This window comes from Salvia hispanica, chromosome 4 (assembly GCF_023119035.1).
Source record: "Salvia hispanica cultivar TCC Black 2014 chromosome 4, UniMelb_Shisp_WGS_1.0, whole genome shotgun sequence".
NCBI classification, from domain to species: Eukaryota; Viridiplantae; Streptophyta; class Magnoliopsida; order Lamiales; family Lamiaceae; genus Salvia; species Salvia hispanica.
This window is the reverse complement of record NC_062968.1, coordinates 6,937,224-6,956,246: the sequence shown is the minus strand read 5'-3', so window position 1 is coordinate 6,956,246 and position 19,023 is coordinate 6,937,224. Positions and strand designations below refer to the sequence as shown.

Here is a 19,023-nt window from a genome sequence, read left to right as displayed (position 1 = left end):
GATTTACTATAGTTAGTAGATCAGTAGGGAAAAGAGAGTTGTGAAGTAATGTGTCCACACACTCAACATAAAAGAAAGGATAACTGGATAAGTAAGCTCGCTCGCATCAATATGTTATTTATAATCGCAAAAAATACACCAAGTTTGTATTTTCACATTTGAATATATTTGGCTATTTGCTAAAATTGAATCGATGTGGAAAAATCATTTGGAATCCTTGTGAACTTGATTGGTGGAATATGATTACTCTATGAAAATAAAAAAATCTAAAAATATTACTCCTTCCGTCCTACTTTAGGAGTCCCCGTTGAGTTCGGCACATGTTTTAAGAAATACTCCTATAAAGGAAAGTTGGTGAAAAGAGATAGTGGAATGTGGGTCCTACTTTTATATATTAGTTTTATAATAAAATGTGAGTGGAAAAAAAATAAGTGGATTGTGGGGCCTATTACCAATTATGGAATATTCTAACCGGGGCTCCTAAAGTGGGACACCCAAAAGTAGTAAACCGGGACTCCTAAAGTGGGACGGAGAGAGTACAATACAGTAAATGGCAGGGCTTAATTAGCCACTAAGAGCATCCATAATGGGGCGGATTATTCCCACAGCCTTCCCCATACCATTTTATAGTCCTCCATGTCAGTATTTTATAGTCCTACCTCTTCGCCTGCACTGGGCAAACTATAGCCCGCCCTATCTTTAGCAACCATTTTGTATTTATTTTTAATTTTTTTTTTGTTTTTAAATATAATAAAAAAATAAAATATACACTAATTTAAGACTACAATATGAAAATCTTTGTTTTATTAAAAAGCTGAAAAAGTATAACGCGAAATACTAAAAAACTATATAATGTCAACGGTTACATGATCAAATTTTTTCGATGAGAAGTGGATTGGGAAAAGAGATTAGAAAGTGTGAGAAATAAAGTGATGTATTTATAGAATGGAAAATAAGATAAAAAAATAAAAAATAGAAAACTATAGTCCAAGTGTCTGCAGTGGGCGGACTATAGCCCGGACTATAATTTGGACTATACATCTAACAATTCAGTGTCCTAACGCATTACTCCCTCCGTCCGCCATTAGGAGTCCCATTTATGGGCGGCACGGGTTTTAAGAAATGTTAAGAAAAGTTAGTGGTATAGGGATCCCACTTGTATATATTAGTTTAAAATGAAATGTGTGTGAATGAGTTAGTAAAAGGTGAGACCCTATTATCGTTTATGGTAAAAGTGAACCGGGACTTCTATTCGCGGACTAAAATAGAAACCCGGGACTCCTATTCGCGGATAGAGGAAGTGTTTGATAAGAAAAAAAGTCTTAGTAATAAAAATCATTATCTGATATTGATATTGAGGCAACATATTTTTTTAACTCTTAGCTATTTAGTTACACAAAAACTATATAACATATAAACATGTTACATGACCCATAAATATATTAGTAGATCAATATATGAGTTCATATTGTTGGTTAACACAAACGTACAGTTAATAATACCAACGTCACAAATAAATTACTCCCCCTTTCTGTCTCTGAAAATTTGTCACTTATTTCCTTTTATGTCTGTCCCTAATAATTTGTCACCTTTCACTTTTACCATTTTTAGTAGTGGAACCCACATCCCACTAACTCATTATCCCTCACATTTTATTTTAAAACTAATATATAAAAGTAGGATCCACTTACCACTAACTTTTTCAACCTAATTTCTATTACATTTCTTAATACCCATGCCGAGTCAAATAGTGAACGAATTTTGGAGGACGGAGGAAGTAATAATTTAGCTTATTTTTTGGACTAAACTTGTGTCAGATTAAGTAATCAACGACTGTGATTAGGCATTGCTTGAAAAAGTGGAATATGTTTCTATCTTTTAATCGTTCAATAAAGTGGTATTGAACTGGACGACGCTTCAACGTCTTAATGAAATCTCCAATCATAGTAATTTGGAGTAAACCTCCTTTTCACAAGGTGCTCTTTCACCGTATCAGTAGAAAAATATTTGTAACATGCACATGGACATCTAATTTTCGAAGTATCCATTTTAGAGGGATATAACACTACAAAATTTATAAAGACATCTAACTCATCGATAAAATTACGATTGAATTCTCCGGTAGGATAATTTGTCGCATACATCCACTCTCAACCTGGAACTTTATCCATTTCACTATCCTGTAGTATGAAATTGATATAAATCAAAACAAATAAAATAATATATTCAATAAATTAACAATGAATTTAGAGAAAATAATTAGCAAATAAAAATTATACTATTGATCATCAAAATTATAATGAAGTGCACATGATACGTTAGCACTTGAATAAAAGCGTTACACTTTTAAGTTAAGGCCATTACTTAGAGAAAAAAAACTATTTCGAAGTTATTAAAATTCTCAAGTTTCTTATCTAGAGAAATTTGGCATAGAATAATTAGTTAATTTATCATTTTCATGGGTAAGTCCACTATAAATTAGTCATTAGATCAAAAAATAAATTAATGTAACCTATTCATTTTACTATCCTATAGTATAAAATTAATATAAATTAAAATAGATATAATAATATTTTTAATTATTTAGCCATAGAAGTTAGAGAGAATAACTAATAAATAAAAATTATACCTTTAGATAACAAAAAGATAATGAGGCGAGGTGGCAACTGACAAAGAAACTACTTTGATTCGAAGAAATAACAGGGTAAGAATGAAAAAAATGTAAGAAAAAATTGAAGAAATCGAGTTGGAGAGAAATTGGAAGAAGTAAAATGATAAAAGTGAGATTCGGAAATAATATCCTCATTGTTTCCGAGCACCTAGCAAGTGCTAGATATATTTCCGAGCATATTCAATTTGTGCTCATAAAACGTTAGTGGAAAGCATACCTCATATAAACGTGCTAGGAAAATTCCGAGCACATACATGCTCGGAAATATATGCTAGGTGAACACCCTTCTTTTGTAGTAATATATTATCATAATTTTCTTAAAACTTATTTCCATCGAAGGTTGCATACCATTTGGCATTTGTGCATACCTTTTATGGACAACCTTAAAAAATGTAAGCACAAAAGTAATATTTTACTCTTGTCAATTCAATTAATGTCCATATAACACAAATAAGCATCCACATCGGGTTGACCCACCATCCGTTTGGGCCAGCTCACATAGCCTGCCGAGTTTGGGCTACCCAAATAGCATTGTTCTAAGAATTTCAATAAGCATAATATATGACAAATAACATTAGTACTTCCCCGTAAAGTAATGCTCCCCTTACAAACAACTAAATACCCAACAAATTTTTTAAAAATGTTCGTACATCCCTTCAGTTTTCTTAAAGTTTAAAATGGGGAAATGAAGTCGTTGATGATAATATGCTTAAAGGTAAACAGACTAGTGTCTCACTTCCTAAAAGGCATGGCAAGATGAAGTGTAAGATTTATTTATGGGCTTGACTTATCTTATCAATGTGAGCTATGGTGGCGAATAAAATTCACGAGACCAGCCAAAGCCAATATCTAACAAGTGCAAACTTGTTACTGAAAAAATCCTCTCATTGAAAGATGAGAATGATCCAGCTCCACTTTTAAGTGAATAGAAAGATCTTCTCCAACCTAGCAGGATTGGTTGGGTTGGGCTTCTTGATAAAGTGAAGGACCAGCTTTCTTATCTATATTCAAGGTGCGGGGTTTTCATTTTTGCAATATAAAAGGAGAGTTGTCATTTTGGCAAGAAAGTTGCCTATTGCTTAAAAGGGTTTTATCTATGTAAAACTAGATTTTAATATAAAAATACAGAATAAAGCCATACATAGAGCATATGTAGGTCATCGTTAGTGTATTTTTAGGTCATTTTTAATAATAAATGACCTAAAATGAACTAAAAATGACATCAAATCCAAATTTCGTAAAATAACCTAAAACTAATTAATAATTAATTTTCGTGTTTTTTGTTAATTATTAATCATTAGATCATCTAATCCTAGAGCCAAGATTTGGGCTGCATTTTTAGACTTAGATGCATTTTGGTTTGGACCATCTCCATTCGTTAAAATTAATTAATTAATTTGTAGAGATGAAAAAGAGAAAAAAAATGCAATGAAATCAGACTGCTTATAAGTTGTGTTGTAACAGTCTAACAGATGTAACTTTCCAAATAAGTTTCAAAACTCAGACAAAGACAACTATAGGACAAAATCAAGAACTCAACAAAATTAATATAGAAACAAAATGAAATACTATAAGGGTGCGTTTGGAATACGTAATTGGAATTGGAATTGAAATTGGAATTGTAATTTTATGGAATTGAATGGGATGGAATGGAATTGGATGGAATTCAATTCCAAATCCATTGTTTGGTAAAAAATGAGAATTGATATGAAACTAAATTGACATGTTTGATAAATATACACACATTTCACACACTACACACAACACACATTTCACACACTTCACACATTTCACACACTACACACACAACACACACTACACACATTTCACACACTACACACACGACGCACATTTCACATATTTCACACATTTCACACACTACACCACTACACACATTTCACACACTTCACTCACTACACACACTACACACACTATACAAATTTCACATATTTCACATTTCACACACTACACACACAACACACATTTCACATATTTCACACACTACACACGTTTCACACACCACACAAACTACACACACAACACACATTTCACATATTTCACACACTACACACATTTCACACACTATACACATTTCACACATTTCACATATTTTACACACTACACACATTTCACACACTACACAAATTTCACACACTACACAAATTTCACACACTATACACATTTCACATGCTACACACATTGCACACACTACGCACATTTCACATATTTCACACACTACACACTTTTCATACACTACATACTACACACATTTCACACACTACACACATTTCACACACTACACATATTTCACACGCTTCACACACTACACACACTTCACTCACTACATCCTACACAAATTTCACACACTACATACTCTTCAAATGTGTAGTGATTGAAATGTGTGAAATGTGTGAAGTGTGTGTAGTATGTGAAGTGTATGCAGTGTGTGAAATGTGTGTAGTGTGTGTAGTGTGTGAAATGTGTGTGGTGTGTGGTGTGTGTAGTGTGTGAAATTTGTGGTGTGTGTGAAATGTATGTAGTTTGTGTAGTGTGTGAAGTGTGTGAAATGTGTGAAATATGTGAAATGTTTGTAGTGTGTGAAATGTGTGTAGTGAGTGCTAGTGTGTGTAGTGTGTGAAATATATGAAATGTGTGTACTGTGTGTGAAATTTGTGTGTGTGAAATTTGTGTTGTGTGTGAAATGTGTGTAGTTTGTGTAGTGTGTGAAATATGTGAAATGTTTGTAGTGTGTGAAATGTGTGAAATATGTGAAATGTGTGTAGTGTTTGTAGTGTGTGTAGTGTGTGAAATGTGTGAAATATGTGAAATGTGTGTAGTGTTTGTAGTGTGTGTAGTGTGTGAAATTTGTGTAGTGTGTGTAGTGTGTGAAATATGTGAAATATGTGAAATATGTGTTGTGTGTGAAATGTGTGTAGTGTGTGAAATGTGTGAAATATGTGAAATGTGTGTAGTGTGTGCAATGTGTGTTGTGTATGTAGTATGTGAAATGTGTGTAGTGTGTGAAATTTGTGTAGTGTGTGTAGTGTGTGAAATGTGTGTAGTGTGTGTAGTGTGTAAAATTTGTGTAGTGTGTGAAACGTGTGTAGTGCGGGAAATGTGTGAAATTTATTTAGCGTGTTTAGTGTGTGTTGTGTAGGGGTGGGTCGATACGATATATCGTATCGAAAACGTTGTATCGTGTATCGTATCGAAAATATCGATATGAAAGAATTTCATATCGTTATCGTATCCAAAGTTTCGATATAAAAAAATTTCATATCGTTATCGTATCGATATTTCGATATATCGTACCGAAATTCGATATATCGCTAAATATCGATATATATCGAAATTTTCGATATATATCTATATATATCGAAAATAAAATATCGATATATATCGAAAATATCGATATATCGAAAATTTTCGATATATATCGTATTTTCGATATAAAACGATATATCGCGATATAAGGAAATTCATATCATTATCGTATCGAAAACTTACGATACGATATCGTATCGTATCGAAAATTACGATGTATCGAAAATTCGATAATTTTTTGATATTTTTCAATACGATACGAGCGATATATCATTTTTTCGGTATTTTTCCCCAGCCCTAGTGTTGTGTGTGTAGTGTGTGAAGTGTGTGAAATTTGTATAATGTGTGTAGTGTGTGAAATTTGTGTAGTGTGTGAAACGTGTGCAGTGCGGGAAATGTGTGAAATTTGTGTAGCGCGTATAGTGTATGTTGTGTGTGTAGTTTGTGAAGTGTGTGTAGTGTGTGAAATGTGTGTAGTTAATTGTTAAACTATCTAATTTTATGACTTTGGAATTCCAATTTTCTTCTTTTGATATGGAATTCAAATCATGGAATTGAAATATTTGGAATTATAATTATATTCTAATTCTATTCATTTTTGTGATACGAAAATGGAATTGGAATTGGAGGCTCCAATTCCAATTTCATAGCTCCGATTCCATGTTCCCAAACACACCCTTAAGTATTCAAGAATTCTTACTTTTGTTGTTCTATGATACTCCCTCCGTCTCCGATTAAGAATCATACTTTGACCGGGTACGAGTTTTAAGAAATGTAAAGAAAAGTTGGTTGAAAAAGTTAGTGAAATGTGAGACCCATTTTTTATATTGGTTTTATAATAAAATTTGAGTGAATTGAGTTAGTAGAATGTGTGACCTACTTACTATTTATGGTAAAAATAAAGTGTGACTCTTAATTAGGGACGGACCGAAATGAAAAAATGTGATTCTTAATGGGAGACGGAGGGAGTATTATTAATAAGAAAGTAACTACTCCGCCGTCATAAAATATCTAATCCTTTTACTCCATCACTTACTTTACTCTCTCTTATTTTTTCTATATATTTTCCCTCTCCTATTATATTTTATTATCATTTAATTCATTAAATATAATTTTTTAATTTTCGTATAAAAGAAAGAGTGACCCAACTTCTTAATAAATACTCCCTCCGTCCCGGATAATTCGGGTCACTTTGACCGGGCACGAGTTTTAAGAATTGTAATGAAAAGTGGGTTGAAAAAGTTAGTGGAATGTGGATCCTACCTTTATATATTAATTTTATAATAAAATGTGAGTATGAATGATTTAGTGGAATATGAGATCCACTACCAAAAATAGTAAAAGTGAAGTGGGACAAATTATGTGGGACGGATCGAAATGGAAAATTGGGACGAATTATCTGGGACGGAGGGAGTAATTGACGAGGGGGAGAGAGAGAGTCGTGAACATCAATCTTAATAAATAATTCATGAATAGTTAATTCAAATCACAAGGTGGAATACTCGATTTCTCATCCATATACAATCACTTGTTATATTGAATGGCACTATGCAACTTTCTAATCGAAATACCTCAGTGAGGACTGAGGATCACCTCATAATTAAATTTCTGTGTAATTTCACCATTATTCATTTAGATGGTTTTGGGCCGTGTGGGGCCGTCCAAAGTAAACGAAGACTTGGTGAATTGAGTGAGGTTTGGTGTAAATCGGAAGATAAGAAACCACGACGACGACGACTTCTCCACTCTCACCGTTGACCACCGAGAGAAGAAGCCTCCGATGGCCGACGCCGCCGTGGAGTTCCTTCTGGAGAATCTGAAGCAGCTGCTTCTCTACAACGCTAACCTCATCCTAGACGTGAAGGATCAGGTCGAGCTCCTCTACAACGACCTCACCTTGTTCAAGGCCTTCCTCAAGGACTCCACCGAGAAGCGGAGCAAGCACGAGACGCTCAAGGAGCTCGTCAAGCACATCCGCAACGTCGTCTACGAGGCCGAGGACGCAATCGACACCTTCGTCGCCCACGCCGCCGTGCACAAGGCAAGGAAGCACATCGGCAAAGCCATCCATTTCATGGATTACTCTAAGAAGCTCCACAGCGTGGCGCATAAGATTCAGTCCATTCGTTTGAGAGTGAAGGACATTTACGAGAATAAGAGGTTTGGATTCGAAGCTCTGCACATTGGGGGCGGATCTGACCGAGCAACCAAGGAGAAAAAGGTGCAGTAATTAAAAGAGTAAAATATCTTCGTTTTTTGTTACCTTTTCTGTAAATTTGACATGATAATTTTGCTGAATTAGTTCATGATTCTCAACTGTTTTCCATTGTTGGTGAAGGATTATGATCATGAATCGATTATTGAACATTTTAGTGTGATTAATTTACTGAAATTCGATATGATAAGTTAATTTTGTTGAATCGAGCGTGGGCAAGTTTTTATGTATCATAGATGATTATGATTTCTGAACTCTTTGTTTGCCATTGTTGGTGAAGATTATGATCATGAAGCCACGATTCTAATCCGATTAATTTATTGAACCAATTTTATCTGACTAAGTCATTTTGAATACAGGCTCCGATTGTTGAAGAAGACAATGTTGTGGGATTCGAAGATGAGGCAGAAAAAGTGGTGGATCTTCTCACTAGAGGATCTGTTGATCTGGAAGTCATCTCGATCGTTGGTATGCCAGGGCTTGGTAAGACGACATTGGCTAAAATGATTTATCGTGATCCGAAAATCGAATACGAATTCTACAAGCGTGCTTGGGTTTATGTTTCTCAAGACTACAGTCGTAAGGAAGTGTTCCTCAACATTCTAAGTAGTTTTGTGCAACTCACTGACGACATGTATAAGATGAATGATGAAAATCTGGCTAGAGAGCTCTCTCAACTCCTGGATAAATCGAAGTACTTGGTTGTTATGGACGACGTGTGGACTGAGGAGGCGTGGAATGATCTCAAGATTGCCTTCCCCAAGAACAACAAGGGGAGCAGAATCTTGATAACTAGTCGGATCAAGAAGGTTGCCAAGCATGCTAATCCGAATGCAGAACCTCATAATCTGCGGTTTTTAAATCCAGACGAGAGTTGGAGGTTGCTCCAGAGGAAGGCATTGGGTTCAGAGAATTGCCCTGATGAATTAGTGAGAGATGGAAGACATATAGCCAATGTGTGCCGTGGTTTACCACTTGCAATTGTTGTGATTGGAGGAGTTCTGCTAGAGAAAGGGATGGACGGGTGGGGGCAGGTTGCCAGTAGTGTGGATGCATACATTGCTATGGATGAGGCGAAACGCATGGATAGTTTCATAGCTCTCAGTTACAACGACTTGCCTTACCACTTGAAAGCATGTTTTATCTACCTTGGGATGTTTCCAGAGGATTTTGAAATCCCCGTGTGGAAATTGGTTCGCTTATGGATTGCAGAAGGATTCATACAACACAAGGAGGGGATGAGCCTGGAGGATTACGCGGAGGAATACTTGGAGGATCTTGTCAATAGAAATTTGGTGATGGTGGGAGAGTTCAGATCCAATGGTAAACTCAAAACATGTCGTATTCATGACATGTTGCGTGAGTTCTGCAAAAAAGAAGCACAAGAAGAGAATTTCTTCCAAGAAATAAGGCGTTTTGATCAAAGCACTTTTGTGTCTTCCAATCCAGCCTCAGAAAGGTATCGCCGCCTTTCCATTCATTCCCGCGTCTTGAACTATATCTCCTCAAAACCAAATGGCCCACAAGTTCGTTCGTTCTTGTGCTTCTCGACTGAGGAAAGTATCTTACCGCCAGAGCACATCTCATCCATCCCTGCTGCATTTAAGTTGCTCCGAGTGTTAGATGGCCGCTCCATCATTTTCACGCGTTTTCCCACTGATCTCACGCAACTCGTCCATTTGAGGTATATAGTACTTTCTTGCAACTTCAAGATTCTTCCTGCTGCCTTATCTAGCCTTTGGAACATTCAAACTCTAGTTGTTGAGACTTCTTCGCGCACACTTGAAATCAAAGCGGATATATGGAAGATGATTCAGTTGAGGCATGTGAAAACCAGCGCATCCACTACTCTGCCACGCCCTCTCTCAAAATCAAGAAAGAGCAAAGATGATGTCTTGATGATAGGGAACCTACAAACCATTTCAACCATATCGCCCGAGAGTTGCACGGAGGACATGTTTGCCAGGATTCCCAATCTGAAAGTTCTAGGCATTCGTGGTCAGTTGGCTAAACTTCTCGAGAACAAGGGCGGGAGCATGCTATTTGATGGTCTCGGGAAACTGAGCCATCTCGAAAATCTGAAGTTGTTGAATGATGTGTTTCCCCGTCCACCTTCAGAAGGGAGATTGACTAGCCTTCCTCAGAGGTACAAATTCCCGACAAAGCTCAAGAAACTCACTCTCTCGGATACTTTACTCGATTGGAAGGAGATGTCGACTCTAGGAATGTTGGAAAACCTTGAGATCCTCAAGTTGAAGGATAATGCATTTAAGGGAAATTGGTGGCAGCCAGATGATGGCGGCTTTCGTTCTCTCAAAATTCTGCATATTGGAAGGACCGATCTAGTGACCTGGCATGCTTCGGCTCATCACTTCCCTAGGCTTAGAAATCTTTTCCTTAAACACTGCACTTACCTCGGGTCACTTCCCTCAGGCTTTGCAGAAATTTTGAGTCTCCAGTTTATTGACCTATATTGTACAAATACATCAGCTGCTGCTTCTGCTAGAGCCATTAAGCAGAAAAAGGAAGAGATTCTAGGCATATTGAAGCTCTCTATTTATCCTCCGGATCAATGATCGTCACTAGAATGAGCTCATTCCTTCACAGGTAACTGAAAATAAAAACTTTCAAGCAACAATTAACTGTTTATATTGGTAGTTAAGGTCTGAGATCATGAAAACTATAGTTCTTTCATAGAATAACAGAGATGGCCATAACAATTTTTATAATAACATATGGAATGTGAAATTTGAATTTGCATCATGTAGTGATTCACAAATCTCTTGCACTAAGGTTTGTTTACGTTATTGGCTCATTGATTTTTGCAGGTGAGGATGTCAAACAAATGAAAGATGATTAATAAGTTCTTGACTTCTATTGGATGTTGGGAGAAATGTGTTTCATGTTATTATTCAGTAATGCATTGAACTCCTCCTTTGATTTGTTCTCTTTATTGATCCTACTGCTATAAATTTTTCTCCATATTTTCTAAACTCCAATTCATCTTTTATTTTATTTTATAATTTTTTGCCTGCGTTGGTTAGTAATTAGGATCTTTTTATAAACCAAATTAAACTTTTGATCGTCTGAATAGTGAATTATAATTGGAGTTACTCAAGTAACTAATTAATATCCATGAATATGATACCTTTGTTTGCTATTACTATAAGAGAGAACATATTTTTTGGTCGGTGAACTTTTCCAATATACTTATCATTTTTTGTCCGTAATGTTTCAAAATAGCATTTGAGGTCTATAAACTTTGATTTAATATCATATGAGTTACTTCTTTACTAAATTTTTTTGGGCGAAAATAGCCTCAAGACTATTGTGAAGGGCAATTCAGTCGATTTACTCTCTCTTACGTTAAACTATTTAATTTATCTTTTTTTCTTTCTTCTATCCATTTCTTCTCTTTTTCTTTCTTCGAGTTCACGTTTTGAAGACTTACTTCCTATTAAGGGAAAGAAAAAATAAAGAAAGAAAAATTAAATATTTTATACTAGAACATAGAGTAATTAGACTTAATTGACCTTCATGACCTTGAGAGTATTCTTCCCCGAAAAAATTTCGAAGCAATGAATAAGTAGTTTATATGATATTAAATCAAAATTATGGACCTCAAATGCTATTTTGAGACGTTATGGAACTAAAAGGATGTATTGACAAAGTTCGCGGAATAGAAATCTCTCTTACTATAATAAACCCGTACACTAGGGAAATAGTTCATTGCTTAAATAAAAGTGATCTAATAATTAATTAGAGTTTAATTATAGTTTAAATATTGGATTAAAAATTATTAAATCAGTTGAGATTTATGAATCGATAAAACTATTAAACTTAAATTAAATTGTAGGCAGTCGAATAATTTATGTATGTCAGATCTTTTTTGGAAAACATTGGTAGAAACTAGAAACGGACAAATCCACATTATGCTTGTCTTGAATCTGATATGACAAGTCCAAAGTTTTGACAATGCCACATGTCGTTACATGTTATAAGTCAGACAGAACTAAGCGCGGTTTGGGATGGAGAATCGCTTCACATATAAATTAAGAGTAGTGATAAACGTATGTATACGTACGTACATAACCGAACTTTTTAAAACATTTTACATTGAAAATCATTTTATAAACATTAATTAATTTAAAATAAATTTCATACTAATCATTTTGCAACACTTCAAGAAAGATTTAAAATTTATACTTAAATATTTGTATATTTAATAAAATATATATTTTCTACTAAATATTGTATATTAATTCAAATCATAGTCGAAATCATGCTACGATTCGACATAAAATTTCTATATCACTTCTTTGTTATTGCTACATATATTACAATAAATAACAAAATTAATTTTTAATTAAATTCACTTAAATCTAAATTTTTTTAAAATATTATGTACATGTACAATTATGTACGTTTATCTTTTCCCATAAATTAAATATAGTAGTCCTCCGTCCTAAGATAAGCGACTCACGTTCATGAACGTCTCAAATAAGTGAGTCATTTCTTTTTTTGGTGTTTTTCTTTCTTACTTTTTCTCTCAACTTTATCAACTCTCTTACTTTATTCATTTTCTACTTGACTAACAAAACCCCATTTCCTAAATTCTTGTGCCGAAAATTTTTTGCTCACTTATCTTGGGACGGATCATGTTCAAACTTTGATATCGTCCTCTTTAACTTTTATCTATTTTTTTTTTATTTCCCATAAGACTTTTATTGATGGAGTTGAAGATACATTATTTCCAGCTTTATTTATTCACCGATTTGAGATAAGTTTTCGTCCTAATAGTATCATTTGCTTACCTTGCTTTCAATCAAAATGTGAAGTACTTGTCACTTAAAAGTGTGGAAATAGTAATTCAACGTGGGAAAGCATTCTACCATAAATGCAAAGCAAAATTGACTCGCCTTTTGGCGCCTTAATTTATGAATCCTCATTGATTTGCTTAAGACTACTATTCACTTAAATCACCCACAATAATAAAAAAGAATTCCAAGTTATGATCTCTAAATTGTTTTAGTGGGACGAATATGTTGTATTAGACACGACAAATTTTAAAATCTTTTATTATAGTTAGACAGTTTATTCTATACTACATATTTTAAGGTTTCCTTATAAACTAAACCAACATTGTTTATTGCGCCATCAAATAAATACCATGCGATATCGTATTGCATCCCGTCTCATCAATTGTAATACACACAAATTAAATGTACAATTGGGAAAAAATTTCCAAGGGGTTTAAAAGCAGTTTAAGGCTTTTAATACCGATATAAGACTTTATTAACAGAATATTCAATGCAAGGAAAACTGATACACGCGAAGAATCAAATTCTGTATTAATTACCAATTAATCTCAATAAGAAAATTTGAAACCCAAACATGCACTACACTACAAATATAGGCATATGTGATCAAATAAATAAATATACTGTATGTAATAATATCTCTCAATTGCTTTGCCATTTGGAGACCTGTCCACTGCCCTTTCTCCGGCCCGCGACTATATAATCCTTCCATTTCATGCAATTTCTCATCCATGGATTGTGACAGGATGCAGGAGCCCTTCGAGGAGGAAGATGACGATGTTTTCTACTGCGAACTTCGCAGGCAAGTCTTGCAATTGATGGCTGAAGACGATGACGATGATGTTTGTGAGGCGAAGGCCATGGAGGTCCGTAAACAAGGCCCGTGTATTGGCGCTCCGCAGCCCGTTTGCTATCACGGATGGCCCGGGATTAAGGAGGGCTGCGATTTTGCTGCGCCTGCATGGATCGTCAACCTGTGGCGAAGTGGAAACGGGACCGGTGTTTTCATACCTCAAGGAGTTCAGTCTAGAAGAAAAAACAGATCAAGTATGTCTGTCTCCCTCTGTATATGCCTCTGTTTGATAGAAATCCGTATGGTTCCATCCTAAAAGCTAAAACCAATTGGTGATAGAAGGATTGCGTCATTAGACGTATATAGTGGTTTCAGTTTTTTCATTACACTGATGTGAGATATAGTTATAGTTATTTTTGTTTCATTTGCCAACACTGTCTGTGTCTCTGTCTTTGTCTTGATGTTTCATTTTCTTGCCTCATTTGTTGTTGTGTTTTGATGGTGCAGGAAGGAAGAATAGTAGAGGAAAGGGACACAAGCGAGCAGAGAGAATGAATTGAGTGGCAGAATCATTTTCTACTATAGCATAGTATATGTAAAGATAAAATAGATATGTATGGATTTAATCTGTATTTTCATAGTGAAACATATATATGTGAGTGCAATAATATGAAAATCATAGATGAGTTTATAATTTTGCAATACAATCGGATTCTTGTTGAATAATGGATTACTAATCTTCATTCACAACAAACAAAACATGGATGATTCATTCCTTGGGGCGCGCTAGCCACAAGGAGCTCAGAGCTCTGAGCCTCGCCTTGTAGTCGTTGATTGCAAGGAGAGCCCGTGCAGCTTGGCACGGGCTCAGTATCCGCTGCAACTGTTGCAATGTGTGCAGCCTAAGAAGGTCAGCCTGGGAAGAAACAAAGGTGAAGATTGTGATGTTTGCAGAAATTGAAATGAAATACAGAGTTGATTGGAGTGTCTATCTACTCTACCTGATTAAGGAAACTCTGAATGGTGTGAACGTTCGACATTGCAGTAGCCATGTGGCTCGCGTAGTCGACCACGTCCCCAGAAGAGGGACGAGCAAGGGAGGACGAGGAGAGTGTGAGCGTGAGCGAGTGCTGCAGAGCTTCCATCCCCTGAGAGAGCGCATCCTCTGCCTGCTGGCACGACTTCTGCAGATTAAATATGCATACCAACTGCTCCTCACTAAGGCTGAGATTCTGCATCTGTTTCTCAACCACCTGATTTCAATTCAGAATCGGTTACTACTTAATCAGCTTCACACATTTGGTTAGCTCAATAACGATGAAACGGCACCTTGAGCAAGTCTGAGGAGCGGAATCCACCCAGCCACATCAGCAACCTCTCCGCGGGAGTTGTCCAGGTGCCAGAGAGGATATGAAACATGTCGGATCCAGCGCCCTTGCTCTTGATCCCGTGAAGGTCACCGTAGTGAGAGATGGCCGCATCAACCAGGAGATGCACAGTGGTGTCGTCGCCTTCACCGGAGAGCAAGGATGATCTCAGCTCATCCATGAGCCTCTCGTGTTCACCTAGCCAGCGCGCGTGAGCCCTGTCGAACGCATCATCACGCCCTGCAAATCGTCCACTCATGACTCCAGACTAGCGCATCAAAACATCAAACTTGTAGTAATCTTCACTCACCTATCGAATGCCTCTGCTTGGCAGCCTGCATTTTCAGTTTTCACAATCTTCTTTTAATATTTGCAAATCTTATAGGAGTATGAAATTTCTAAATAAAACAACAGAGACATACCTGGTGACGTGCTTTTTCGAGGGCCTGATCGAGTTGTAAGAGCCTTTTCTGGCTCATCTCTAGCTCTTTAACGTATGCCTGTCCAAAATCAATTCAAAATAACTTAACTTATCAAACTGGATCTGAATTTTGGTTTTTAATTCAACTATTATTTTCACACAAAAATTAAATAAATAATCTTTCATTTTTATTTTAATTTGACATTACTACAAATATCTTTAGCAACCGTTCACATATAAAATTCATAGTTTATTGGAAAGCTTTCGGCCATACATTTATAATACTGCATAGTAGGAGTAATAAGAATTAAATTTTCACACGATTTTTCTGGCTACTTTCCGTAATTAAAACTCAAAATTAAGCAGTACTATCTGTTATACTAGAATATTATTTTCAGTGATAACATTCAAATTTTACATTACAGTTTAGAGGATCAAGTTTTGGGCCACATAGTTAGGACTGATGTCGAATTCTAGAAGGATTAAAATACATACTCTATGTCCAACCAAAATAGTTTTGATGGTAGACATTACACGTTTAATGTAAAATTATTACTAAAATATACTCCCTTCGCCCCACGAAAGATGTCACACTTTCTTGTTTGTCCCACAAAAGATATCGCATTTCTCTTTTTGAAAAAAGTTCTCTCTCACATGAATATAAAAAATATATTTTTTCTTTTCATTTAACACACAAAGCAAAATCTCCTAAAATCTCGTGCCGTCCCACAAGTGTGACATCTTTTGTGGGACGGACGAAGTAAGAGATATAAAGAGAAAAAATGATTAAAGTACCATTAGTGAAAAATGAGATACATTCCATTTAGGGAAAAAAAACTTATCATAAATACTCATTCTAAGCGACACATTTTCTTTTGGGATGTTCCACTCTAAATGACACATTTCTTAAAATAGAAATACTATTACTTTCTCTACTTTTTCCCTCTCTCATACTCTATTTTCTCTACTTAACTCACAAAACAAAACTATATAAAATCTCGTGGCGAAAAAAAAAATGTTCTACTTAGAGTAGGAACGGAGGAAATAGATATAGATTAATTTTGATGACAGTCTAAAAGACTACTATGAAACATGATTATTTTCCATGCAAGGAGCTAGTACATTTCTTGAACAGAAAATACTAGTGGGTATATTATAAGCGACTAAACTTTCAAAAATCATACTAAATCATTCAAGTGAGTTCACTATTTATACATAAAAGGTTATTCTATCAATTCTTAAGTTATTTGAGTTGCATTGTACTTTGGATTGTCTCAAGTTACTTGAGTTATTTTTATTAGAGAATTTGCAATGGAGACATGGAAGGGGGCCTTGATGCTGAGGGCGGCAGGTGTCCCCCTCTATTGTGGGCGGACGACAATAGGACGACGACAACATGAGGAATCAGCTAGGGCATAGCGACGGGCGTGGGTAGAGTCGCTGCATCGGCCGACGCCTGTTGTGGGCTGGCAAGCCGCGACGGGGCGTGGGGGTTGGAGGAGGTGAGCTGCATTGGAAGAATAAGAAGAAGTTGGGGAAGAAGAAGTGGTGGTTCCATGTCAATTGGTTATGCATTTCTATTTCAATTGATTATGAATATCTGTAATTTTCCATTAATTATGTATTTATGCAATTAATTCTTTTAATTTTTTATTAATAGTTGCCTTCATAATTATTTAATTTTTTAACTACTGAGGATTGATTTTCTTTATGATTTCTCTTTTTTAATCCTTAATTAATAAAAAATGGTGGAATTTCTTAATTTATAAATCTTCAGTGCATAAATATATTTTTAAATTTCACTAGTTTTTAAGTATTTTTTATTTTTTTATGTTTTTAATGAAATAACTTCAAGTTATATGTTATCTCATATTTCAGTTTTAAAGTGAAATAATAATGCAAATTAATATGAGAGGTGTGGGGAGAGAGCATCAAAACTTGCAGAAAAAGAGGGAATAATGACTTGACGTGGGAGGGCATCCAATATGAATGACCTTATGGGTAAAATCAAAAGATCTAATTCCACTTACTTTATTCTATATCCTACCCTCTTATAGATTTAACCCATTAAATCTAACTTTCTTAAATCAAGTGACATAGGATAGGAGGAAGTACTTTTTTTCTCATTCGACTTTTCCTTGCTGCTTCCCGATTCTGAGCTAGTTTCACGAGTTTCTGAAAATAGATGAAATGAATAACTAGAAATCTTCGTTATAGGAACGATAAAATGAAAACTAGACTCATAAACAAGTAACCTTTTGGTTACGAAATCTCTCATTGGATTGACCACTAGAATCCCCACCAATATTCAATCCTACTCCAGCTAGCTAAGAAAGATGAAACCAAACTATAAATCGTTAATCAAAGACAACCATATAATTGAAAAAACCTTTGATTTTAAGGTATTATAACGATAAATAATACCGAAATTGTACCATTTCCAGAATAAAACAAACCAACATCTTGATTTAACAAAATCAATGACCATGTAAAACCTAAACTACTTTCGACATACTATCATGAGTAGATCAACGAAAGAATATGAGAGGAAACAAAGAAGATAAAACCCTGATTTTTATACCTCATTGTGATTTGAAGTGTGATCTGCTACAATGGGATCATCCCACTTCTCAAACTGCCCTAAACTCTGACAAACCAAACATCGTTTTATCACCAAACAAATTTCATAGATGAATTAATTAGTCTTTTCAAAAGATTTAAAAAAAACTTACTCCACCGAATTGCAAGCTACCAGAAGCATTGCTTGCTTTGATTCCATTGTGCATCGAGAATACTGCAATACAGTAGCATATTTATTGAATCCAAATATCAACAAAAGTGTACCATTTCTGAAATTTATTTATGAGAGAAAGGTGCAATGAGTGTACAACTAGTTATGTCAGCGGAATCTACGTGTTGGATTCCATTTCCAGCAGACTCATTTCCATTCCAATCAAATTCATGACTTCTGCATTCACATTTACTCTACTCAAAACATATCAATTAAATATTGATAAAAAGAAAGAGATTTATAACTATTATGACCTTGTAAGGTAAAAGGGATCAGAGTTGAAGTTATGCATCATCTCTCCCACCTTCACTGTGTGTCTCTGCAACTACCCTAACTCCATGTAGAGAAGAAACAAATACTAACAGCCAAGAGATAAAAGAGTATAAATGAGTAGGGAAATTTCGACAGCATTAAAAATCCTTTTAAAAATCCTTTCCTTTTTGAAACAAGATAACGAAATGATGATGCGATTTTGATACAGCGCTAACACAACCCCATTATTGCGTCATGATGATCCGCTCTCATTCGGATCAATGGCCCCACACCACATTTCACAACTTTAACATCAATGTTTATCGTGACTTTTATCGTATTTCGTAAAAAAAAATGGTTTCATATTTC

At 35.3% G+C, this 19,023-nt stretch overlaps 3 protein-coding genes across 5 annotated transcripts; 2 read left to right on the top strand and 1 right to left on the bottom strand.

Moving 5' to 3' along the window:
* The first annotated feature begins 7,551 nt into the window (after positions 1 to 7,551).
* LOC125185167 (putative late blight resistance protein homolog R1B-17) lies at positions 7,552 to 11,209 on the top strand. The gene is made up of 3 exons (XM_048081663.1): positions 7,552 to 8,216; positions 8,570 to 10,817; positions 11,039 to 11,209. The coding sequence occupies exons 1-2, from the start codon at positions 7,776 to 7,778 to the stop codon at positions 10,784 to 10,786; spliced, it is 2,658 nt and encodes an 885-aa protein (XP_047937620.1). The 5' UTR covers positions 7,552 to 7,775; the 3' UTR covers positions 10,787 to 10,817; positions 11,039 to 11,209.
* A 2,466-nt stretch (positions 11,210 to 13,675) lies between these two features.
* LOC125224328 lies at positions 13,676 to 14,467 on the top strand. Its single transcript, XM_048127712.1, has 2 exons — positions 13,676 to 14,077; positions 14,331 to 14,467. Exons 1-2 carry the CDS (start codon positions 13,762 to 13,764, stop codon positions 14,381 to 14,383), a joined length of 369 nt encoding a protein of 122 aa, XP_047983669.1. The 5' UTR covers positions 13,676 to 13,761; the 3' UTR covers positions 14,384 to 14,467.
* Positions 14,468 to 14,477: 10 nt separating this feature from the next.
* LOC125224327 (transcription factor TGA2-like) lies at positions 14,478 to 18,756 on the bottom strand. Of its 3 annotated transcripts, XM_048127708.1 has the most exons (11): positions 18,657 to 18,756; positions 18,500 to 18,579; positions 18,344 to 18,405; positions 18,193 to 18,258; positions 17,867 to 17,938; positions 17,727 to 17,786; positions 15,613 to 15,690; positions 15,501 to 15,525; positions 15,153 to 15,430; positions 14,825 to 15,076; positions 14,478 to 14,739 (listed from the first exon to the last, which is right to left on the bottom strand). In XM_048127708.1, the coding sequence occupies exons 1-11, from the start codon at positions 18,695 to 18,697 to the stop codon at positions 14,593 to 14,595; spliced, it is 1,161 nt and encodes a 386-aa protein (XP_047983665.1). In that variant the 5' UTR covers positions 18,698 to 18,756; the 3' UTR covers positions 14,478 to 14,592. The 3 variants fall into 3 exon arrangements, with proteins under 3 accessions (XP_047983665.1, XP_047983666.1, XP_047983667.1); XM_048127709.1 differs by lacking the exon at positions 17,867 to 17,938; XM_048127710.1 differs by lacking the exons at positions 17,727 to 17,786; positions 17,867 to 17,938.
* Between the last annotated feature and the right edge of the window lie 267 nt (positions 18,757 to 19,023).